This window comes from Ailuropoda melanoleuca, chromosome 15, assembly GCF_002007445.2.
Source record: "Ailuropoda melanoleuca isolate Jingjing chromosome 15, ASM200744v2, whole genome shotgun sequence".
NCBI lineage: Eukaryota > Metazoa > Chordata > Mammalia > Carnivora > Ursidae > Ailuropoda > Ailuropoda melanoleuca.
The window spans coordinates 87,985,865-88,010,299 of NC_048232.1; the positions used below are offsets into that span (position 1 = coordinate 87,985,865).

A 24,435-nucleotide genomic window follows, 5' to 3' on the forward strand; every position below is an offset into this window, starting at 1 on the left:
GTGGTGTGAGATGCCTCGGCTGCCGCTAGAGGGCCACCCTCCCAGGTTTAAGAGGTCCGACTTCCGCCATTTTTACTGTATTTCATTAACTTGGTGCACATCTCTGAAATCTACATATCTCACATCACTGTTGGCAGATGGCACTTGGGATGTCATTGTCCTTCCCATTGCTGAACCAAAGTAGCTGAAATGCCAGATCTTTAACTGAAAAGCGGCAGAAAATGTTGCAAATGTATCATGTTTTAGCCGCTTGGTGGGTGGGTGCAGCATACCTAAACCCAAACCCCTTTGCTTAGGCAGGAAAACTGGACTTCTGCCCCAACCTTGTACCAAACTGCCCCACCCTGGAAGGGCGCGGTCCTCTAGACTGAGCCAGAACGTCCAGGGGCCTCAGCTTGGCCACTCCACAGCCTCAACCGAAGGTTCACCCCCCAAATCTTCCAAAGGACAGGCCGCCAGATACTGCGTCTACTCATCTCTTCTGGGAAGTGTGAGATGAAATAGATACTCTCATCGGATATTTTGTTGGATGATACCTTATTCTTCAGAAAAAGCTGCCATTCCTCTGTTTCCCCACGGGGCCCTGTGACCAACCCTTCTGTCAGGGAGCTCACCCTGTGCCTGCTCTTGGCACCCGTGGCCACGACTCTCTGGCTGGCAGGTCCTGCTTCTCTTCTCAGAAACGGAGACTTGGGGCCGCCCTTGTTTCTCTCCAGACCCTTAAGGTATTCCTGTCCTCCGGAAAATGGCTCGCCTCAATAATTATCCATGTTTAAACGTTTGGACCACTGCCAATCTGAGAAACTGTTAAACTAGCACAGTATTACCCTGAAGCTTCGGGGGCGGGGGGGGGTGTTACTGGCCTGATTCCCATCTACTCACATCTGCTGGGGCATCTCCTCCCTTGCACTTTCAAACCAGGTTCTAATTCTACATGAAATCAATCCAGTGGACTGCACTGGCGGTTTTTAAAAATGGAAGAGAACCAAATGGAAAATAACAGAGTACATGGCACCTTGCAAAGGTAAAAACTGTTCAGAGAGGATTCTTTTTTATGCTTTCTGTGTGTAGGCTGGTGTGTCCTCTGGGCCACCCTATAAAATGTGACACTGGGTTTGAAGTGAAGAAAGCTGGGAGTTGCTGATTTAAAGGATGCCTGATTTTGCTTGTGCAGACCACAGTTTCCAGTGTCAAGGCAAATCTCAGTCCTTTGGGCCCTGGGCACCCCTGATCTGAGCCCTGCCATCCCCTGCCTTGGCTCTCCGCACTGACCACCCCTTCCTTCCCCCAGCCCCTCAGCCACCCGGCTCTGCTCCCTCCAGGTTTCCTATCTGGGCCTCCTTTGCTTTCATCACCTCCTACCTTCCCACTCTCTCTCTTTTTAGGCCCAGAGAATGTCTCCCAGTTCTGCTGTTTCCCTCCCCCGGAAACGTGCCTGCCCTGGGTCATCTGTCCCGCTGCCCCATGCGTGCGCTCCCGCGCGATCATTCAGGAACAGCCACATCTCCAGTCGGAAGATGATGGCCCAAGGCACCTGACCCGCAGGAGCTGACCTGGAAGGGCACTCCCTCCTCCGGGAAGATTCCGCAAGACAGAAACATCAAGTCTTCCACCCTCTCTCTCATCCCCCCACATCCGTTCCCGCAGGCAAGGGCCACAGAGTCCACCTGCAAATGCACCCCTTCCCCAAGTGGCTGTCACGGGCTGCTAACCAGGCTCCCAGCTCGCCCTCTGCACAGGGCAGCCACGAAAATCTTTGTAACTTTAGAAGTGATCATTTCGCTCCCCTGCTTAGAGGTCCCTTCCTAGAATCCAGCTCCTCTCCGCACCCCCTCGAGGACGACCCGAGCCCCCTTGCGCGGTAAGCGGGTTCACAGGTGTGCACCTAAGCAGATGCCGACCCACCGGGAGGAGCGCACGCGCCCGCAGCAGCGAGCCCGAGCAAGGGTGCACGCGCAGGGGGCGTGGGCGGGGCCTCGGGAGGGGAAGCCGGGGCGGAGAAGCCCGGGCGGGGGCGGAGCGCCGCGCGCGAAAGCACGTTTCCGGCCAGGCCGCGTCTGCGGCGCCGCGGCGGCGGCGGCACTTCCGGCGCGGCGCGGAAGCCGTGGCAGAGGTTGTGGGAGGTTGGCGGTGAGCTGATGCAGGCGGCGCGGCACGTCGTGGTCGCCCTGTCCGGCGGGGTGGACAGCGCCGTGGCCGCGCTGCTGCTGAGGCGGAGAGGTGAGCAACCCCTTCTCGGGGACTCCTACCGCGTCCGGCTCCCCACGCAGTGGAGGAGGGTATCCCCGACTTTGGGGGCTCCGAGGCCCTCTGACCTGAGTGACGGCGGCGGCGGGGTCTGCGCTGACCCGGGGACGGTCCTGGTCCTGCCGGGGCCCGCGCGGCCGAAGTGCCCCCGGAACCTCCGTGCGCTCCGTTCACGGATGACACACCTGTGCGGGAGTGCCAGCGTCTGTTCCAGGCGTCGGGAGAGTGCCTGGGGTCGGGAGCTGAGCTGAGCTCCGTTCTCCATGTGTGTGGTCGCTTCTCCTTGGGAGGCCGCCTCCACGGGGTGACTTGTGTGCACCCTCCGCTGTCAGCTCCTGGAATGCAGGGGTGAATGAGACTTCCTGAGTTAGTGCAGCTCTCCTTCCCTGTAAAGTGGAGGGATCCCCTACCTCGCTGGGTGACTGGAAGGACTGGCTGGCAGGAGCCTACACAAGGTTCACCTCAGTGCCCAGCACATATTAGGCACTTGGAAAACAGTAGTGGTTATTAGCTTCTAAATAGAAATGTAGGCACGTGGGGCACCCCGGTGGCTCAGTCGGTTGAGCCTCCGACTCTTGATTCCTGCTGGGGTCACAGTCTCCCGGTGGTAGAATAGACCCCGTTGTGGGCTCTGCACTCATCCGGGAGTCTGCTTGAGATTCTCTCTCTCCCTCTCCCCTCATTGATGCGCGTGCCTGTGCTCCCGTTCTCTCTCTCACTCTCTCTCAAATAAATAAATCTTTTTAAAAAAAATGTAGGCACACTAGGCATCTGTAACTGGAGAACGGAGAATCAAAGCAATCACAGACAGTGATGTGTTTAAGGCGAGACTTGAAGGAAGAGTAGGATTTCACTAAGCAGAGAATTGGCGTGAAGTGTGGAGGAAAGTGCTCCTGCAGAGTCAGCAGCTCCAGCAAAAGGTCAGAGGCATGCAAGTGTTGGCTGGGTCTGGACGGAAGGAGGTGGACGGAGAAAGAAAAGAGTGATTATGGAAGATGTTATTTTAGGGACTTCAGACTATGTTGGGTAGACCGTGCAGAGCCCTTGGAAAGTTCCTGATGACGTGCGTGACATGTTTTGAGAGGCATGGCAGACTAGCAGTGGGCAGACCAGATTTACTTTTACTCTTCAGGAAGGTCAGCTGTCCCTTCTCCCCAGGATCCAGACTACCACTCCATATTCCAGCCTTCTCTGTGGTTTCCTCCTCAGTGGGGGAAGCTGATGTACTTAACAAAGGAAAAGCGTGCTCCTCTCCTTGGCATCATGGGCTTTCCTAGTCTTGTTGGAGCTGCACATCCTAACCTGTGCCCCTTGGAAGGTTCAGGTCCCATCCTGGAGTGCCTAAGCCTGTGCCCTTAAGTGGGTTCATCTCCATGAGAAGAAGGATGAGGTTATAGAAGAGGGGATTTTTAAAGCCGCATGTGGGGTTGTCTCTTTCTCAAGAAACTTTTTAGCTTCGTTCTGTGCAGGGCACTGGGACAGAGGGTTGAATGAGGCTTAGACCCTGCTCTCTGAAGAGCTCCAGGCTGTAGCGAATTGCAGAAGGGGGTGGACTGGAACAACAAGCCCAACAGAGGCCAGTGTGGTCTGCGTTGTAAGAGAAGCGGGGTGGCGGAGGGCCTGATTAACTGCTGGTGGGGGGGTGGAGTGGTCAGAGCTTTGACTTTGAATCTCTGTTCTTTGGAGTACTTTATTAAACTTAGTCAAATGGCTTGGCTTTGTTACGTTGAACCTTCCCAGTAAGAAACATTTCTCAAACATTTCTCCTGCAGGATAGGCACCTGAGTACTTCTCTAAGGTGATGCAAAGCTAACATTGGTCTTTCCGGTATTTGGTTGGGTACTTTGTTACAATAGAAGAGAATCCAAAAAAAAAAAAAAAAAAGGTCATAAAATATATAGTTAGTACAGCCTTTATAATGAAATAGCCCAGATTTTAATTGTCTTCTTGTCTGATGACATAGAGTCTAAGTCCTAGAGGATAATTGGAAACAGTCTTTTAAATTAGCTTACTTTTTCGGTAACTGAATGGTGGTTTTATTTGCTTTGAAAAATGTTGCATTTCTGCTCTTCTGTCATTCAGCACTCATTGGCCGAGCCTCTCCTGCGTGCTAGGCATTGTGCGGACACGGGGTGGGGACACAGAGATGAAAATCACCATCTTGCTGGGGGTGGGGAGGGCGCAGCAAACAGTTGCAGTGCAGCAGTGCACTGTGATGATGGAGGTGCTTACAAGTGCATGGGCGTGTAGGGCAGGGAGCTGTCGGCCAGCTGGCAAGTCAGGTGGCTTGCACTAGGATGTGAGTCATTCTGACGGCCATGCAGCAAAGCACGCATTGCCAGGTGAACCAGCGGATGGTGGTGCGGGAGTGGGGCGTGTCAGGGAACTGCTGGGAGCTCAGAAACTGCTGCCTTTTCACCCCTGACTCTGATTTGTGCCCACTCCCCCCCAGGCTACCAAGTGACAGGGGTGTTTATGAAGAACTGGGACTCGCTGGATGAACACGGAGTTTGCATTGCTGACAGAGACTGTGAAGATGCTTATAGAGTTTGCCAGATCCTAGACATCCCTTTCCATCAAGTGTCCTATGTGAAGGAGTATTGGAACGACGTGTTCAGGTGGGTCCAGTTCAGAGACGCAGAAGGTGCTGTATCGCTTTTCCAAGGGAAGGACTGCCATGGTCGGCCGGACCAGTGACAGGCGGCCAGTGCTGTTTGGCAGTGGTGCTGGAGACCATGGAGGTCCCAGAGCACCCGGCCTTGTGTTTCCTTATGGTGCCACCTGCTAGAAGTCTCCTTAATGACTTCGTGAACCTTGAGTTCTTTCTGCTAACTTTGGGTGAGGGAACTAAGGCTGAGGTCTTTCCTGAGAGGTGCCACGCAGTGATGCCTGTGCAGGTCAGCGATGAGAGGCTTCTGGGGAAAAAAAGTAGGTGAGGCACCCTCCCTGATGCCTCATGAAAACACAAAACACAAAGACTTTAAAAATGTAACAGATATCAAAGGTGATCTTTAAGTGTTGCTCTGTACTGGGCCCAGTGCTACATTTGAGGACATAAAGGTGTGTAAGCTGGGCTCCATTCTGCAGGAGTTTGCAGCCTGGGGGAGGAGGACATTACCCTCAAAAGAGGTAACAGTGGCGACCAGCATGTAGGAAGTACCAAGTAATTTCATTAAAATGCTGCAGGTTCAGAGGAGGGAGAAATGTGTCATATGGAGCAGTCAGGAAAGCTTCATGGAAGAGGTGAGGTTTGATCTGCTCTTGAAAATAACGGTGAAGTAGAGATTTCCTAAACAGGATAGCAAGAGCAGTGATGAAGAGAAGAAATGCCCGTCATTATGGGGGGAACATTGACAGCTTTGGCTGGACTCTTGTCCCTGCGGAGGAAGGCTGCTTGGGCTGGAGTATGGTGAGCCCAACTAGGCCGGCACGGTGGGTGGCCACCAAAGGTGTCTCGGGCAGCAGCAGTGTGCACAGGTGTAGGGTAGGCTGTAGGATCAGGAAATCCTTGGGTCCAGTCTTGATCCTGCTACCTCTTCGTGACCTTGGGTGATGCACTTGGCTTCCTAAGACTTTTTCATCATCCCTTTAATGAAGGATAATGCCGTAGGGGGTTATTGTAAGAATTCAGCGAGATGAGATACAAAGCTGTCAGCACTGCGTCTGGCATATTAGTAAACAGTAAATGTAGCTCTAATGACTTGTGTTATTGAGAAGGCAGATCTGGCAGCTAAGTGGAGGGTAAGTTACGGGAGAAGACTGGAGGCGGAGAACCTAGGGAGAAGCTGCTGCTAGAGGGCGGGAATGATGGGAATGCGCAGTGGGGGTGAGGGCTGGCTGGGGGCAGGCCCCAGGGGACAGATCCACTGGCAGCAGACATCGGGCCAAAGAATCAGCTGGGGTGCTCACTGAACACCACCTGGACGGGGCCTGGGGCGTTGGCCCTGGAACCACACTGTGACAAGCACTTCTGTTCATTCTGATGGGGGGTCTGTCGGCTCTTACTTGGGAAGCGGTGCCGTGGGGCTTGGTGACTAACGAGTGTAGGAGTGGGAGAAAGGGGAGGCAGGGATGGCTTCACTGTCAAATCTGGGTGGGTGGGGAAAGCTGCTTTGGGGATTCCTTTGAGTACTGCAGGGTTGAAACTTCACCCGTTATTGCTAGGTTTGGAAAGTGTGTGAGCAAATGTGATCTTTTGGAGGTTAACTCACATTTAACTGAGGCCAGGTGGGCTCTGGCCAGTCTGCCCTCTGCCCTAGTTTCCTCCTGGTTGCCTGTGGGTATGGTTGCAATTGTGCTCAGTGATCTCTTCATTCTGATTGCTCACTGCTCTGTTTTTGTTTTTGTTTTTAACATTTTATTTATTAGAGAGAGATCACAAGCTGTGGGGAGAGGCAGAGGGAGAGGGAGAAGCAGACTCCCTGCCGAGCAGGGAGCCCGATGTGGGGCTTGATCCCAGGACCCCGAGATCATGACCTGAGCTGAAAGCAGACACTTAACCGATTGAGCCCCCCAGGAGCCCCTGAATGCTCACCGCTCTGATAGCACTCTCTAGGTCCGAGATTTCTTCTGAATTCTTTTGTTCAAGGCCCATTGGCCTTCAAGGGTCACAGTGCAGATGTTCTTTCTGCTTGGTGTCTCCCTCGTGGGGTGCAGGCGGGGTGTGTCCCCTCACCGAACAGGCTGTGCTCTGTAGTTTTTGCTGATGCCACTGACCTGTCTTCTGTTGAGCTGTTTGGGAAATGGTTGACATGATTTTCATGAGCCAGTGGAAACATTCAGCCTCTAACGTTTATTCAGTACTTGTTACGTAGGAAACATCCCGGAGGCTGTGGACACACAGAGAGTACAGCCTGGTTCTACCTTAAGTAGTTTACGGTTTCACGAAACTCTTGAAGCTTGCTTTCTTCTTTTCGTTTTTAAAGATTTTATTTATTTATTTGACAGAGATAGAGACAGCCAGGGAGAGAGGGAACACAAGCAGGGGAGTGGGAGAGGAAGAAGCAGGCTCACAGCGGAGGAGCCTGATGTGGGGCTCGATCCCACAACGCCGGGATCACGCCCTGAGCCGAAGGCAGACGCTTAACCGCTGTGCCACCCAGGCGCCCCTCTTGACAGCTTTCTAACAAAAAATTGAACTATGGAGCGACACAAGCGTTCTCCCTTAGACGACTGAGAGGTTGCAGGAACAGTTTGGCATCCCCTGCCGGAGTTGAAGGTGCACATGTGACCTATGACCCCATGCAGATTCTTAGTTTGTCTTCATAACGTGACCCCCTGGTCAGCGTTGTTGTTTGTAGCCACTGTAGAGCAACGAGGAGCTTTAGGGTCAGTGAAAAATGCTCACAGACATTCAAAATACATCCTTTAACTTTTTTTTCTTAAGCTTTTTTTTTGAAGTAATCTCTATACCCGACTTGAAGCTCAAGCCCACGACCCCACGACCAGAGTCACAAGCTCCTCCCACTGAACCAGCCGGACGCCCCCCACCCCCTACCCTTTATTTATTTATTTATTTATAAGATTTTATTTATTTATTTAACAGAGAGAGAGACAGCCAGCGAGAGAGGGAACACAGGCAGGGGGAGTGGGAGAGGAAGAAGCAGGCTCCCAGCGGAGGAGCCTGATGTGGGGCTCGATCCCAGGACCCTGGGATCATGCCCTGAGCCGAAGGCAGACGCTTAACGACTGAGCCACCCAGGCGCCCCATAACCCCTACCCTTTAATACTCACTTTAAACTCCTGGAACAGGCACCATAATCCTCTTAAAGTGAATACTCTGAGACCGTGTACTTCTTGCCAAACCATCCTTCTCCCATGTCTGGTCAGCCAGCCTGTGAGAACAGAAGTGCAGTCAGCAAGGCTGCGCAGTGCCCTGGAAGCATCCGAACACTGCTGGTCCTCAGAAGTGTGGGAGGCACGTTAGAGTATCAGCTGGCGTGTGTATTCGCCCAGTGACCTGGGTCCACAGGCTGACGTTGTGGAATAGCTAATAGCGCCTCAGATGCAGCTCTGGATCATTGGCTTCCTGTTCTGGGGCCCAGGGAGAGAGAGAGAGAGGGGGTTTCAGGCAGACTCTATGGCAAGTGCAGAGCCCAGCGAGGGACTCAGTCCTACAACTCCAACATCACGACTGGAGCCAAAAGCCAGAGCCAGATGCTCAACTGACTGAGCCACCCGGACGCCCCTACGGATTTATTTTTTTGAGGAATGTTTCACACTTAGAAATGAAAATCATTTTCTTCTATTCCAGTGATTTTTTAAGTGAATATGAGAAAGGAAGGACTCCCAATCCTGACATAGTCTGCAACAAGCACATCAAGTTCAGTTGTTTTTTCCATTATGCTGTGGATAATCTCGGTAAGTCCTTTTGCTATTTCCATTTCATCTTTTTAAAATCTTAAGGTTTTCAGAGATAGCCAGGAGCCAAATGCTGGTAAACAGTTTCATCTTCAGAAGGAAAGGAAGCAGTGAAAATGATAATATTCTGTTACTTCCCTGAGTAAGAAAGATCTTTCTGGCAATATGCAAATGACAGGGTCTCAGGGAGGAGAGAGTGTGTCTTGATCGTGGACCTCGCGGGTGTAGGGAGTGTGCTGTGGGTTCAGGAGCACCAGCTTCAGAAGTCCTGAGGACACACGGGCAGAGCCTGTCTGCAGGTGCAGCTGTGCCCAGAGCAGCTCCAGGCCCAGGCCGGGTTATGTTTCGCTCAAGGTTCACGAGTCCTGTTTAGAGCTCAGGGAAGTCAGCGTTCAGTTTCTTGCTCGTCATCCTTTTTGCTAGTCTTGCGGAGACTTTTTATCTTGCTTCCTAGGGTGACTTTCTGCTCTGCCCTGGGAACAGGTCTGGGTCTGTACCTGATTCGGGATTCTGGGTCTCTCTTTCTCTGGATTTGAAGCCATGGTTTAGTGGTCTGTTCTTTTAATTTTTAATTTTTTTTAAGATTCTATTTATTTGAGCAAGGAACCAAATGTGGGACTCGGTCCCAGGACCCTGGGATCATAACCTGAGCCGAAGGCAGATGCTTAACCGACTGAGCCACCCAGGCGCCCCTATTTTTTTTTTTTTTTTAAATAAGCCTCTACATCCAGCGTGGGGCTCGAACTCATGACCCCAAGATCAGGGCCCTCACGCTCCTCCGACTGAGCCAGCCAGGCGCCCTCAGCAGTTAATTCTCGCTGCATCTTTTATCTTACCCTGAGCTAGTCTCGGTGAGGCACAGACTCCGTTCACTGCCCCTTACGGGAACAAGTCTGCTGCAGTATTGACTGTCTGAAATGTTCACGCAGGGAAGGGTTATGAACTAATGCATGCCTTCGAAGGTAGGTTCTTTGGCCTTTTTGCGTAACAGGGAGAGAAGAGATGGAATGTGCTGTATGGTCCTTCACTGCGGTGGAAGTAACGTGTGTTTATTAGAAAAAGTTCAAAACGACAGCGGAGTGAAAATAGGGAGATGTCGTCTATCATTTCTCTTCCTGGAATCAAAGGAACAGGCTTTCTCATGTTTTCCTTAATCTTTTTCTGTACATTAAAAAAAGCGGGATCAGAGTATTATATATATATTTTTCCCCTGCTTAACAACATCATGAAAAATTCCTCGTAAGTGATGCTGTTCTTACAGCAGTGGCGTTTTAACTTCATGTTCTCCTGATGGTGAACATTTTGGTGTTTTCAGATTTCCTTGGTATAGGAAACACTGCAATGAGCTTTTTAGACTTAAATTTTTGTGTGCATATCTGTTTCCGTAAGCTAGAGTGACTGAGTGGATAGATACTGACTTTTGAAAGGATCATAAAGCTGTAGTGAAACCTTGTAGCAAGGTTGTATCCATGTAAATGGAGAGTTCGAGGCCTCTTATTGATCAGAATATTGGGGGAGGGGGGCCTCCATGCTCTGGACCTCCGTGTTTGAGAGGGGCTGGACCGTCGGTGCAGACCGTCCAGCACAAGGTTTGGTGTGTGCATGCCTCGGAGAGCTCCTGAGGCCCGAGCTGCCCACGGCCACACACGCAAGTCTGAAGCTGGATCTTGTGTTCTTAAAAACCTCACAGGAGCAGATGCAGTCGCCACGGGTCACTACGCCAGAACCTCCCTTGAAGACGAGGAAGTCTTTCAGCAGAAGCACATTAGGAGGCCAGAAGGGCTTTTCAGAAATCGATTTGAAGTTAGAAATGGTAAGTTAGGGGCGCCTGGGTGGCACAGCGGTTAAGTGTCTGTCTTCGGCTCAGGGCGTGATCCCGGCGTTGTGGGATCGAGCCCCACATCAGGCTCCTCCGCTGTGAGCCTGCTTCTTCCCTCTCCCACTCCCCCTGCTTGTGTTCCCTCTCTCGCTGGCTGTCTCTCTCTCTGTCAAATAAATAAACAAAATCTTAAAAAAAAAAAAAAAGGTAAGTTAAAGTGCCCGGGTCAGACCTTCAGGACTGGTGCGCAGAGGAAACTGTTTTGGAGCATGGCAGTGGGTCATCGTGTGGGCGCGCCTGCCACGTCTCTGTGTGTTCCAAACTAGCTGGCTGGTTTTGCAAAGTACAGGGGTCGGGGGGCCACCTCCCCAGAGAGCCTGGTTGGAAGCCGCATCTGTGATTTCTAACCCAGCGCCTCACACTCTGCTAGTGACTTGAAGGTTCCCATTATATTTGAGGAAATATGTGTTGATAGTTGGAGTGCTCACAGGCCCGTCGCTTACCATCAAGTTCTCGAGGGCTCGAGACTGAGTGATACATACTTCAGTGTGACCCAGGTGCCAGGGCCTGACATTCAGGCCTCCTGGAAAATGTGTTTTTAGAGATTATGGATACAAATCAGTTTATCGGTGTTAGCGGGAGCCATGTTTCACCTTTCTAGAAAAATGACCAGCGGTCCGCAGGGATGCTCCTGGCTTGTCCTGGTGGACGTTTGTGTGTAGAAAAGAGGAATGCACTTCATTGTGAAGGGAGCTCAGAGCCATGTCTGGGCAAGAAGTTTCCATTGTTGTGGGATCACCGAAGGGTTGGCCTGCTGACCGCCTGCCGCACGGCACCTGCCCCTCTCCCCCGAGCACGGCTGTTAGAGGCATGCGTTCTCCTTGGCCCCTCTGAGACTGGAGGTGGATGCGCTCATCCCAGTTCACAGGCAAGGGAACTGAGGTGTGGAGTCGTTTGACTGGGCTGCGTGCGGCGGGAGAGCGGGATCTCAGCCCAGTTCGGCCCAGCGCCACAGTTGTGCTCTTTGCTGTGCCAGGCCCCAGTGGAGTTCTGTCCTCTGTGTCACTGAGCCTGGTCAGGAGGCCGCAGTGGCTGTGCGGTCGTTTGCTGTGTTGCGGGCGCCCCGAGGATGGTCCGGGTGCTCGGCTGCTCTGGTTTCGTCCCCACCCCCTTCTTCACAGCAGGGGGTGCTCAGATAACCTCCCTGACTTGAACGCAAAGACTTGCTTGCTTGCTGGGAAGGGCTCCCTCTGCTGCCTGCGGGGTGCTGGGCCCTTAGCCGCTGTGCTTGCCGCCAGGGCCTCAGGTTCAGACGCGGGAAGAGAGGACAGGGCTCCTCGGCCTCCTTCTCGTTGCTCCCAGGGTCCGCCTCTCACACGCCTGGGCACCACTCTCCCAGGAAGCCTGTCCGTGTCGGGAGGAATGCAGAGTCCTGCCGCTTGGGAGCTCCGCAGCAGAATGCGGCAAGTAAATATGGACTTAAGGGTCCTGAGTGGCTAAAGAACTTATTTCCATATTGAGTAGATGCACTTGCTTATCTCCTAGAAAATGGTTTGCCTTCCAGAGCTAGCTGGACCCTTGTGCTAGGCCATAGGCACTCCGAAAAGTTCTCTGATGGCTTCGACAGATGTTTTGTTGAGTGATGTTAACGTGTATTTGTTGTAGTAATGCAACGGTGTCTTTGTTTTCAGCGTGTTTTCCAGGCACACGAGAGCTTTTTAATTCTTACTTAGTTGCCCTGGAGACCTGGACTAGGGCCTCCCGGCCTGGGCCTCGGTCCCTGGGCAGAGCGCACGCGGGGCCGCGCACACGGGGCAGCACAGAGCCCGCCTGGGTTTTCGGCGCTCCCGGGTCCCGGCCTGGTGCCTGGTAGGCCTCACCGGTGCGAAGTGGTGTGAGGGCGTGTGAATGAAGTCCCTGGAGCGGACAGATCCTCCCACGTGTTCCTTTCCGTGGATTACGATTCTGGCCTCCTTTTAAAAAAAATAAAGTATGATAGATTTCAAGTCTGTTTTTTTTTTTTTTTTTTAAAGATTTTNAAAGATTTTATTTATTTATTAGACAGAGATAGAGACAGCCAGCGAGAGAGGGAACACAGCAGGGGAGTGGGAGAGGAAGAAGCAGGCTCCCAACCGAGGAGCCTGATGTGGGACTCGATCCAGGATCGTCCGGATCACGCCCTGAGCCGAAGGCAGACGCTTAACGACTGCGCCACCCAGGCGCCCCTCAAGTCTGTTTTAAACTGACGCGGAGCTATGAGGAGATGCCCGTTGCTCCCAGTGTCCTGAGGCCTCTGCACTGCCTGACTGGCTTCCTTTTGCAACAAAGAGTAGCCTTGGGCAGGCGAGTCTGCCTGCCTGATGAGTGGCTGACTGTTTTTCGATTTTCGGCTGCACGGAGGAAGGGATGGATGAGGACTTAGGCCGCACCTGCACTGTTCTGTTGAGCCTCTTAACAATCTCAACCTTAGTTTCCTCGTCTGTAAAGTGGGGGTAATGAAACCTCCCGTGGCTAAAGCGAGCATCACATTTGAGGGCACGGGTGGAGAACATTCCCTCCACAGAGCCCGTGTTCCACACGCGACTTTGCAAGCTGCCAGGCACACGTGCGTCGTGCGGGCCCCAGCACACGTGTAGCACGCCCTGAGCTTGCGGTGTGGTGGCCTCTCCTAGCGTTGCCTCCGTGGGTTGTTGGAAGAAGCCATGGTATAGAAAGCCCACATGGCTTTTCCCGTGGCTCATTGAATTAGACTTTGGGGAGCCAGGGACTTGCAGACGTGGCCGTCCTGGTGTGGGCCAGGCGGGTCTGGTGTGGCCCGGCGGTAGAGCCGGGCCTTCTTCTCTGGTCCAGTGTCATGGGGCCAAGGTCAGTCGCATCTCTGCACCGCGGCCTTAGCTCCAGAGTGGGTCTTTACGCTGGGGGGCATCGGGGATCGCGGAGGAGCATTGGGTGTATGTCCGCGGGACTCTGAACAAAACCTGCTTTTCTGGGAAAGGAAACGGGTTGAGAGGTGCCGCGGCCAGAGTCGGATCTGAGAAGGCGGGGGGTGTGGGCAGCAGCTGACCCCGTCCCGGGGTTCTCCAGGGGTCCTCTCTTCCAGCTTTCTCACACTCGGCTGCGTGTGTGTTTGGCTTGTTTTCATGTCACCGCTCCGGAGCGGGCGTGTGCGGTGTTTCAACTATAAAATGCTGTAACCCGGGGTGGGAACCGGAAGGAGCTTCCTGACCACGTAAAATTGTTATTCACGGCAGATAAATTCGGGGTGAGAACTTTTCTCCCCTGAAGCACGGGGACTGTTGGTTTTTCCTAGCGGTCTGCTCTGGAGTGTTGCTTCTGCTCCTGACAGACCCGGGCTGATCTACTGGACGTGACCCAGAGCCAGGTACCGTCATGTTTATTCCCGCAACATCTTTTCTTCTTTACTTTTGGCAGCGGTAAAACTTCTTCAAGCAGCTGACAGCTTTAAAGACCAGACCTTCTTTCTCAGCCAGGTTTCCCAAGATGCCCTGAGGAGAACCCTCTTCCCTCTGGGGGGGCTCACGAAAGATTTTGTCAAGAAAATAGCTGCTGAGAATAGACTCCATCACGTGCTACAGAAGAAGGAGGTAGGAGTGAGGGGGGTGCGCTCGCGCGCCATGGCCACGGTCGGTGGGGAAGTGGGGCCCTGTCTGGGCACTTCCTCCCCAGGAGCCAGCGTCAGGACAGAGCCTGGGTCATGCACGTGGTAGGACGCGCTATTGACACTCTGAGAGCCGCTCAGACACGACTCCTGTCCCGTCCCCTCCTCGGCCCTGCTTTGGGGTGAGCAGCTTTCACAGCAGCCTGGCTCACTCGTTGGGGTGCTCTTGGCCCTGCCTGCCGGGGGAGGGCAGGGCAGGAAGGACCGGGCCTGGAGATGCCCCGGCCAGGCTCTGTCGCTGCCTGCGCGTGTTTTCACACCCTCGTCCAGACCCTCCTCGTCGAGGGCCTTCCTATACCGGCTGCCGTGCTGCTGATCCCTGAGGGTAGGGTGAGGGGCACACGCTTTCCTCATTCCTGCCTTTCTGGAGCCCACAGGAGGGGGAGACAGACATGAAACATAGCACCGTAAGATTAGAGGATGTGTAGGCGACACCAGTGGGCTCTAACTAGATCGGCCCGGACCCAAAAATGGGCTCTGAGGCGTTAACATTTAATTTAACGTAAGGCCTCAGGATGAATAGGATTTAGCGTCGCAAAGAGGGTTGGGGGGAAATAGTCCCGATAGTGGGAAGAGCGTATGCAAAGGCCCTGAGGCAAGAAGATCCTGAGCATTGGGGTGACGGCGAAGCCAGCGTGGCGGCGGTCTGGTGTTACAGGATGGTCCTGCGTGCTCGGGCTGCTCCGGCCACATCAGGGGCTGCGTCACCTTTAGCGAGGCTGCTGCTCCATTTTTGTCTTCCTGGGAATAGCATGACCTTGCTTTTTTATCAGCAACTCATTGTTCCCCAGGAAGACCTCCTTCCACGCATCAGTCCTCCCATGTCTCTGTCCCTTTGTTTACCTGTTTGGTTTGTGGGTGTGGCTCCATGGCGGGAGCTGAGGGAGCCTTCCTGGTCCTCCTGGCCGACCCTGGCTCCTGGCCCCCCGTGGCTCCGGATGGTGGTCCAGAGGGCTCGCGCAGCTCCGGCTGTCTGTCCTTGGCTGGCTGGGCTGATGGGCCGCCGTGCGGGGGCCACCCCCCGCCGGGGTACACGTGGTGCGGCCTTGTTTACTCACCAGGTCCCAGGTTGGGGGCCTTAAGTAGACCCCGGGAGGCTGAGATGCTCTGAAAGCCCTCCAGGTCTGTTTTTGGGGCGCAGCTGGTGTGTGGTGCCAGCCGGGGAGAGCCAGGCCTGTGGCCGGGAGCGCGGGGGGGCCTGGGGGGCCTGGGTGTGCGCCCTCCTGTTCTCCAGGCACTGGTTTGTTCTCGTGCCGACGCCTCCCGCCTGTTTGTTCTCCTCACGGTCGGCTTTCCTTTTGTTTCAGAGCATGGGCATCTGTTTCATTGGTAAAAGAAATTTTGAAAATTTCATCCTTCAGGTGAGTGTTTTTTGAGGCAAAAGCGTGGAGCCACGTTTCTGCTCTGATCTGGAGCCGTTGGTGAGGAATTGCCTGTTTTCCAGTATTTACAGCCTCGACCTGGTAAATTTATTTCTATAGAAGACAGTAAAGTTCTGGGAACACACAAAGGTGAGACACAACCTCGGGCTGCTTTTCGTCATAAACTCCCTGAGTCGTGGGGCGAGTTTCAGCTCTGGGAGAGTCCGACAAGAAGCCTGTAATTCCTCCCCATCTTCCGTGAGTCCGAGAAGCCTGGGGTGGGGGTCGCGGGCGGCACGAGCGAGAGTGGTGGCCCCTGGGCGCCAGTGTTGGGTGTGGTCTCCGTGAAGCCTGGCAGCTGCTAACCCGGGATCCCTCCGATTCAGAAGGACTGCTCTCTGAGTGATGTATTGTGTCCCCGTAAATAAAATTATCTGCTCCCAGCCGGTCTCCAGCAGGATGAGGTCCCCTCAGCTTGTCTCTTCCATGCTAGTGCTGTTTCAGGGCGGGGGGAGCGGGGAACCTAGCCTTCCAGTCTCGTGATGTGTGTTGCGGGGATGAGGGGTGCACAGAGAAGTGGGGGCAACCGGGATGCCTCAGCCCCCGTGCGGTTTGTCCATCGGAGGGGCTCCTGGAGGCTCAGCAGGAAGGGGCTTACGGCTTCGAACGAGGCCCAGTCCACCTTCTGGAGGAGTGGTCCCTGCGGCCCATGGTTGAGGAGCTCCGGTAGCTGGAATGGCCCCTGGTGGGGTGCGAGGTGCAGCCTGACCTGGCCCAGACGAGAGATGGGATGAGCTCAACTGCATGGTCAGGGCTGAGGCTCGTGATGGGAGAACACGGCCCCTTTGGACTACCCCTCGGTGGTCCACGGAGCCTCCCCACTGCTGCCCCCCGCCCCCCATCCTCTGCTCCCCGTTAAGAGGGAGGTGGTGTTTGAGATGGAGCTGCTGCCGGCTCCCTGAGAAACCGTATTTCCGTAGGTTGGTTCCTGTATACTTTGGGCCAGAGAGCCAAGATAAGCGGCTTACAGGAGCCCTGGTATGTGGTGGAGAAGGACGGCACCAAGGGCGACGTGTTTGTGGTGAGTGGGGCTGGCCATTTAGACAGGTGACGGAGGTCTGTTTTTGGCAGAGCCAGCAGTGTCTGTGAGACCAGGCAGGGCTGCTGAAGTCCTACAGAGCAGCAGTGTTGATGGACCATCCTTGCCTTTCCTCTGCATCCTCCTGGGATTGGCCCCCAAGGTACCAGAAGGATTTTGTTGAAGGTACTTACCAGGTTCTTACTGTATGTTGGCCACTCTAGGAATCATGACATTAATGGCTGTGAATAGATACTTTTTTTCTGATTTTACAAAAGCGGCCGAAGGTCCCTCAGTGCTTAGGACAGGGCTAGCCCATGGCTCCTGCAGGCCATTGTCAAACAGAAGGGCCGAGCCAGGACCAGAGCCATTTGTGTGCCACAGTGACCTGAACCACTGTGACCTTGAACCCCGTCCCCGGGCTCTGGAGCTGGGCTTTGCAAAGGGGGTGAGTTGGCCCTGTGCCCCCCCCCCACCCTGGACATTCGGCTGTGTCTCTATGGTATCTGATGGGTAGAGGCCAGGGGTCCTGCTGACATTCTACAGGATAGCCCCCACTCCCAAAAAGAATGACTCAGCCTCCCATCTCAGCTATACCAAGGTTAAGAGACCCTGCCCTAGGAGAGCTGGGTACTCGGTCACAGAGCTGGAGGACCTTCTCTTAGATGCAGGCAGAGCGGCCAGCAGACCCCACCTACTGATTCTGGGACATCTCGTTCCAAGAAGAGCCGTAGGCATCACAGCCTGGACAGGGATTGTGGTCATGCATGAATTAAAGTGATTTTCATGTAAAATTTCAGTGGTCTTTTTTGCTTTGAGAGAAACCAGGAGGGTCATCGACTGACATTTGTCCCCATGTGGGTATCCCTGCCTGGGCCTTGGGGACGGGCCTCAGAGGCAGATGGCCTCAGCACCACCCCAGGGAGCCGCACTGTCTCTTCTTTCCCCCGCCACCTGGTGTTTGATGGGCTTCCTGCGGTGACCCTTTTGAGACAGGCCAGCAGTGTGGTGGGCCCTGTCCGGGCAGGTGCGGTGGGCAGTGAGGCTGGAACTTGCAGGCAGTGTGCTGACCGTGGTCTGCTGCTCGCCAAGTGTGACTGTGACAAGTCCCTTTCCCTCCTGTGCCTCAGTTTCTTCCTGTGCAGAATGGGGACCAGAGGCCGTGGGATGATCCCGTGCGTTTCTGGGGCAGACCCTGTCGTTAGCAGTCAGCGAGCTGTTAGGGTTGCTGTTGATGAAATGCCGCGGGGAGGCGTGGGGTGGGGGACCCTCCGCCGAGGGCTTCCATGTCCTGAGCTGCACGTTCTGCTCCGCAGGCCCCCCGGACAGACCACCCGGCTCTGTACAGGGACCTGCTGCGGACCAGCCGCGTGCACTGGATCGCGGAGGAGCCGCCTGCCGCTCTGGTCCGGGACAAAATGATGGAGTGCCACTTCCGGTTCCGCCACCAGATGGCGCTAGGTGACTGAGCGGGAGGGTCCCTTCAGAGGAGGCCCAGGGTAGGAGCGGTCATTAGATTTGGGGCGGGAGCGTCCTTCACTGATCAGATTGCATAACATATTCGGAACCCCCTCTTCACCTGCCTTTCCTGGGGGCCAGGCCTGCGTGGCCTCCGTCCGCCGTGCAGGGCGTGTCCTGGAGGTGCCCGCGCGGCAGGCCCGGCAGCAGGGGGCGCTGAGTCCCTCTGGCTGGGGCCCCGGTGCCTGGTGCTCCTCCTGTCCCCTGGGAGGCCAGTGCCCCCTCCAAGGACCCCTCTCTTCCACCCAGTGCCCTGTGTACTGACCCTCAATCAAGATGGCACCGTTTGGGTGACGGCTGTGAAGGCTGTGCGGGCCCTCGCCCCAGGACAGGTGAGTGCCCTGAGCTGCAGAGGGCGGCCAGTGGGAGCCCGGCTAGAAGGTAGATCCGGGCCTCACACCGAGTCCACATCTGGCCTGGAGCCCAGCCCTTGTGCTTCAGCACGTGCTCAGCTGCCCCTCGTCGGGCCCGTGTAGCTGAGGGGGCTCTCGCCGGTGGGCTTCAGGCTCTGGAAGGACGGACCGCACTTCCTCCCAACCAGAGCACCCGGTGTACAGGGTGGGGGGCGGAGGTGCTGAGTGGGTGTGGCTCGCACAGCCAGTGAGGGTGGAAGCCGCGACCTCCCCCACTCCTCACGTGCCCTTCCCAGCCGCACCAGGGATGCCTGCTCGCGCTGGGTGCTGGGAGAGCCCGGCTGCCTTGTCTGGGCCTGCCCCCCCACCCAGCAGCTACAGACCCACACTCCTGGCTATTGGTGGGCACCTGGCGCCGGGCCCCGCTGCAGTAACACCGGCCTCTTTCCTCTTTAGTTTGCCGTCTTCTACAAAGGGGACGAGTGTCTGGGCAGCGGGAAAATCCTGCGCTTGGGGCCATCTGCCTGCGTACTCCAGAAGGGCAAGAGCAGGTCCAGAGCGGCCACCGAGGGCCCCAGCGATGGCAAAGGCCCAGGCCAGGGCCCCACGCCCTGAAGGAGGCCGAGCTGCTGCTGAGCACCCGGGAGCAGATAGCGGAGCAGGGCCTGGGGTGGAGCAGGCCGGGGGGAGCTGGGCTGAGTCCACCGCCCCAGTTCCGTTCAGGCTGGCCACGGTTCCAGAAAGCCTCCAGAGCCCGGGAGAGCCCCAGAAAGCCCTGCCCTGTCATCTCCAAGTGGGTGCTCTGGCCAGAAGGACACGCTGCCTAGTGGGCGTGTCCGAGCACCACGTTGATAGAGTTGCTCTTTCCTACCGCACGAAGGTTCCCCCTCGCAAGCACATGGGTGGCCTGCCAAGGAGGCTGCAGGGACGCATCCAATAAAACGTGTCTGGGACACAGAGCCTGAGGGGTCTCCTGGGGGGCGGAGGCCGCAGGGTGCCCTGCGGCTGTGCAGACTGGTGCAAGCCCCCCAGTTCCCACCGTGCCCGCCTGACCTCACCTGGCCTGAGTCCCGCCCGCAGGGTGCACTGCGGACGTGCGACGGGGTGCGGTCACTTGGAGGCCACCCCTCCCCCTGCAGAGCGCCCAGTGCCCTGGCTGCAGTCACGGAAACCAGGAGGACTGCAGGGCCTTCGTCCCAGTGAGGAGGGGGTTGGCGGCAGGTGTGTCCATTCCCTCTGGTGGGGCAGCTTACACGACAGACGCTTGTGTCTCCCAGCAGTGTAGACCAGACGTCCGGGGTCAGGGCACCGGCCTGGTTGGCCGAGGTTCCCCCCATGGTTCGCCGACAGCCAACTTCTCGCTGTGTCCTCAACGGCCAGAGGGGCGAGGGTCTTTCTGAGCCTCTCACACCGCGCCATCTGCCGGGGCCCCACCCTCACGATCAGAGTGCCTCCCGAAGGCCACCTGTCTTGACACCATTACGGGGGGCTTTCGGGTTTCTCCACAGGAGCATGGGGGGAAGGCTCGTTCAGCCTGCGGCATGGGTGTGCTGCACGTGTGTTGTGGCGAGAGGGCCGCAGGCCAGGCCGGGGCTGCTTGGCAGAGGGCAACACGGTTCAGAGCTGGCTGCGCTGTGGGCCCTGTGGTCCCGGGGGCGTTTTGATGCTGCGGCATCCACAGTGACCACCTTTGGCTCCGTGCGCTCTGAGGGCTCCGCTGGGCCAGCCGTGCAGGGGGGAAGTATGCAGAGACACAGGCTCTGCCCCTCCTCTTCTCAGTGCCTGCGGGGCATGGGGGGTGACAGCTGGGCCAGGCAGGAAATTGGCCCTTCCAGGGAAGGCTGTGTCTGCACGCCCCACTGCCTCCAACTTGCCTGCCCTGAAGGTGGGGGCTGGGTGCTGGAGACACAGCTTGGGCTCCCTTCTCTCACTAACCTCACCCCCAACACATTCTTGGTGCTTCAGGCCAGGCTTTTGTGGGAGTCAGAAGTGTGGTTCCTTGCCTCCTGTGCATAGAAGGTTCTAGACCAGAGGCCCTCCAGGCACAGTGCCGCTGGAGGAGCACCTGGGAAGGTTGTCCCGTGGCCTCCACCTTTCAGGGCCTCTGGTGGTGACGGGGTTAGCCCTGGGCCTGGGTGCCAGCGATCCAGGCCCCTGTGCCGCCCCCCAGAGGCAGGTCACAAATCCCAGACCACAAGGGAGGAGCCCAAAGTGGGGTGATGGGCACCTTGGCCCCAGAGCGCAACAGTGGAAGGACTTCCTTCTGAGCAGGAGGGAGGCGAGGTGGTTTTGAGCAGAAAATCCCTCTGGCATCCGAGGTGCAGGTCGGAGGGAAGGGGAGACCAGGTGGGCTGTGGGGTTGGGTGTGGTGGCAGGCAGGGACAGGGTTAGATTTAGGAAGTCCCGTGTAGTGGGTCCGGAGGAGGAGTGAACGACGAAGACCTCTGTCCAGATGGGGTTGTGCTGCCCTGGGTTCTCCCCAGGCATCAGGACGCGGTGCCCTTCGGAGCAGAGCAGCCACCCTCCCGTGCAGCCAGGAAGGGAGGCCCGGACCTGTCACCCCACCTGGCACCACATCCCCGCCAGCCTGGGGCAAAGGGCACGAGGCCCACCGCTGGTTTAGTGGGACCCTGTGTGGGGGCGATAGGCTGCACCGTTGGGGGGGCTTTAAGACCAGGCCACAGTGTGGGGCTGAGAGCAAGGCACCAGCCCCCCTTCCCAGAGGCACAATGAACATGGTGCCCCTCAGTGATCGTCAGGGTTCGGGCTGTGCCCAGAGCAAAGCATCTTCCCTCCATACCACTCTGACGGGGGAAGCAGTGCCCTCCCGTCTCCACCCCCTTCAGACCAGCCGGCCCTCCATCTGCCTTCTCCCCACCCAGCAAGAGGCTTCCTGGGCTGGAAGGACTGGGGAGGGGGCCCAAGCATCCAGGGTCGGGCCTTCTGGCCTGCACAGGGTGTCTGATCCCAATAATGGAGGAGGCCCTGAGAGGTGGGGGGCTCGGGCCTGCCCTGGCGAGGAGGCCGGCCACTGTTCTGTATCACTGTGCACATTGTGCCAGGAGACTGGGCAGGCTGGCCGTGGAGGCAGAGACTGAAACCCCACCTGTGTTCTGCCAGCTCACAGGGCAGCATGGAGCCTCCCCGGCCTCAGGGTTCCCGATTCACTGCCCTGGCGGCTGGTTGTCTCGTCCCGCTGGGAAGGCTCCACAGCACCCACCCTGCTCTGTGCAGGGCCGACCCTGGGAACTGGCAGCAGGAACAGGAGGGAGGAAGGGCAGCCAGGTGGAAGTGTCTTGGGCACAGGCAGGCGGAGGGGAGACTGCCCAGTGCCAGGCCCCCAGCCAGCCCGGTGGCCGCTCGGGTCACCCAGGCCTCACCTGTGGCGGGGCCTATGGCAGCCTTCCAGCCAGCAGCGCCACTGTCCCTCTCGTGGGCACAGCCTGCCCTCCGCATGCCCCTGAGGCCATCAGCCAACTGTGGGAGGCCACTTTGTGCATTGCACCAGGTGTCCACCAGGGGATGCCAGGGGGCCAAGTTCCTGAGCTGGGACTCTGGCCTCTCCCACTGCCCTGTGCTGCACACTCCAGGGCTATACCCCCCAGGTGACCTTCAGGAGATCCTGGGCAGGCCGGAGGGGCTGGAGCTGAGGAGCAGGACATGTGTCCCCCTGCCCCCGTTTCCCAGATGGGCACCCCAGTTGCCAGGCCCTGCCACTGCTCCACACCCCCAGATTCTGAGGGAAGGGCCCAGGGCCGGTGCTGTACACACGGTGAGAGCTGGATTTAAATATTATGGGAAACCGCAAACAGAGCCTACTTGTCCTGACTGCGTCAGGAGAATGGGCAGAAAGTTCCAGTACAGCTCTCCCCCTCCCCCCAGGCCTGTCCCCTGCGTCCTGTCCACACTCCTGCTCAGAGAGGTGGGGGCAGGGGAGAGCAGCACAGCAGAAGCACAGATTCAAAAATCTTAATTTATTGCGTGTTGTAATTCCAGTGTTCCAAACATTAATAAATAGACATTTGTTAAAAAAATCTCCAGTGTCTCATTTCTCATAAAGTCTTAAGTCACAAAAATAGGTTTACAATTTTTCCTGTCTTAATAAAACGGACAGTTGTTTTTTGGTAACATTTCTGATCAGATTGAAAACTGCACCCCAAGGGGCAGGACCCAGCTGCAGAAGAGCGAGGACACGAAGGGGGTGTTCTGACCCGAGGGTAGTCAACTCTTTTTACTGAGAAAAGGTCTCGTTGGGAGTAAACACCTGAAGACACTCTTCTGTCTTCGAAAGGCCACTCACCTGCTAAGGCACATTTATAATTCACTCCCGCACGCGGACCCTGGGGTCTCCTTTCACTCCCGCGTGAGGTGTGCGGCCTTAGACCCGCCTCGCATCTGCTGTTCCTGGTGTGCTCACGTTTCCATCTGAATACAGTGTGGAAATCTTTGCATTTGACTTGATCATCTTCCTATTTTATGGTTTCTCGAATCTGGAAGCAGCTGTGCTAATGAGGCATTTGGGCGCCTGATTTGAAGAACAAAGGCAACACTGGAATGAAACGTGTCTGAGTCATTCTGGGCCCCGTTCCACAGCCCCGGGGGCCACGCTGTGCCAACGGTGGTGGCCCACTGCGGGACAGTCACAGCCGCTCCCCGCTATGAGCTTCCAAAAAACAGCTTGGTAACCATTAAGAAGCATGGCCGTGGCTTTGTCGCTCCGCACAATTGGCCATTTGAAGCAAAATGAAGTAATTGGTCGGACTCCCGGGGTGGGGCCCCAGCCTGCCTGGGGATCCTCGGAGTCTAAAAGAGCTGGAAAATTTGGCAGGAAGGAATGTGACATCCTGGAAGACCTCACACCTCCGTCTGAATCGGGAACATGTGAACACTGTGATCCCACCAGGAACAGGAGCAGAGGGACAAAAGACGTCCCCACCTGCGGTACCACACAGACCGGGACAGGGGCCAGGGAGGCCCTGTGGGCCGAGCGTGGGCCCGGGGTGGGGGCGGGGGCGGTCAGTGAGTCAGTCACGGCCCTGGGGCACCTGCGTTCTCCACCAACCTCAGCCGGGCTCCTCAAGTCCCGCCCCCTCCAGGCTGCCCTGCGTTCCGATCCCCGTCGGGGTGGCCGGGAGCACAGGGCACACATCTCAGAAACACACGCGCTGTGAATTCCGGCGGCTGCGCCTGATGCCCACATGCTCCTTGCTTCCCGGCTGAGCGCAGTGGGAGGAGCCTCTGTTGGAGGACAGCTTCGCACACCACGCACTTCCCGCTCTGATCTGCCGGGACACCGGCTGCATCAACGCACGCCAGGTTCAAGTACAAGTGTGCAATCTTCCTTGTATAAAAAAAATAGTGAGAGATCATCCCACGGATCTCCCAGGATCAATAGTACAAATGCACAAGAGACACAGGCTTTCCCCTTCTCAGAGTCCCGTACAAATATACACAAAGTATCTACACCTTTTCAACAAAAGAGAGTAATTCGCTTTAAGACAAGGGAGGGTCTCTGCAAAGGGCCGTCAAGGCCACCAGCCAGGGGCCTGTGCTACAGGGAGGCACCGGCGTGGCCAGTGGACCTCCGTCTTCTGCCTACACGCGGCATCCGCGAACCCCAGCAAGCCAGGCCTGGCAGTTTTGGGCCTTGCCAGCTCTCGTGCCGGGCCCGCTCCTGGCCTGGGGTGCGGCTCTGGCTCTGTTCGCACCAGGGATCCAGCTGAGCCAGCCCGGGAGCCCACGCATCCTCGTGCCCATGGCCTTTGGCACTTGTCAGGGGTCCGCTGGGCCCCAAGCCCCCTGGGGCACCCCGGGGCCTCATATCTGGACTGTCAATCACACCAGTCACGGGGCTGCCACTGCAGGGACCCCCACCGCCAGGGCCCGCTTCACTGACAGGGCAGCTGGCCCTTGGGCTCCAAGGTCCAAGGGTGCGTCGACACAGCACTGAGGCCTGGCTGGAGGCGGTGGGCTTGTCTCACAGTTTCCTGATGGTTCAGATTGAAGTTTCGTTACTGCCT

General features: G+C 56.5%; 2 protein-coding genes across 3 annotated transcripts in view; one reads left to right on the forward strand and one right to left on the reverse strand.

Annotated features, from left to right (window-relative positions):
* The first annotated feature begins 2,066 nt into the window (after positions 1-2,066).
* TRMU (tRNA 5-methylaminomethyl-2-thiouridylate methyltransferase) lies at positions 2,067-22,451 on the forward strand. 2 transcript variants are annotated; one of them, XM_019803346.2, is made up of 11 exons: positions 2,067-2,220; positions 4,700-4,865; positions 8,501-8,607; positions 10,298-10,420; positions 13,859-14,031; positions 15,413-15,466; positions 15,550-15,616; positions 16,447-16,547; positions 17,861-18,005; positions 18,312-18,394; positions 18,872-22,451. In XM_019803346.2, exons 1-11 carry the CDS (start codon positions 2,139-2,141, stop codon positions 19,028-19,030), a joined length of 1,260 nt encoding a protein of 419 aa, XP_019658905.2. In that variant the 5' UTR covers positions 2,067-2,138; the 3' UTR covers positions 19,031-22,451. The 2 variants fall into 2 exon arrangements, with proteins under 2 accessions (XP_019658905.2, XP_011227707.1); XM_011229405.3 differs by lacking the exon at positions 2,067-2,220 and having other exon boundaries at positions 4,727-4,865; positions 13,918-14,031; positions 18,872-22,407.
* CELSR1 (cadherin EGF LAG seven-pass G-type receptor 1) overlaps positions 22,375-24,435 on the reverse strand; it is a gene marked incomplete at its 5' end in the record, with an annotated part of 128,916 nt that continues 126,855 nt past the window's right edge. Inside the window, one exon of the mRNA XM_034643694.1 lies at positions 22,375-24,435. Coding sequence (XP_034499585.1) covers positions 24,411-24,435 — 25 coding nt within the window.

Excerpts from the sequence above, each read along its gene's own strand:
- TRMU (XM_019803346.2), top strand. The coding sequence starts at position 2,139 with ATGCAGGCGGCGCGGCACGTCGTGGTCGCCCTGTCCGGCGGGGTGGAC. Across the intron at positions 10,421-13,858 it reads TCGATTTGAAGTTAGAAATG|CGGTAAAACTTCTTCAAGCA; the intron begins GTAAGTTAGGGG and ends TACTTTTGGCAG. Across the intron at positions 15,467-15,549 it reads TTGAAAATTTCATCCTTCAG|TATTTACAGCCTCGACCTGG; the intron begins GTGAGTGTTTTT and ends CCTGTTTTCCAG.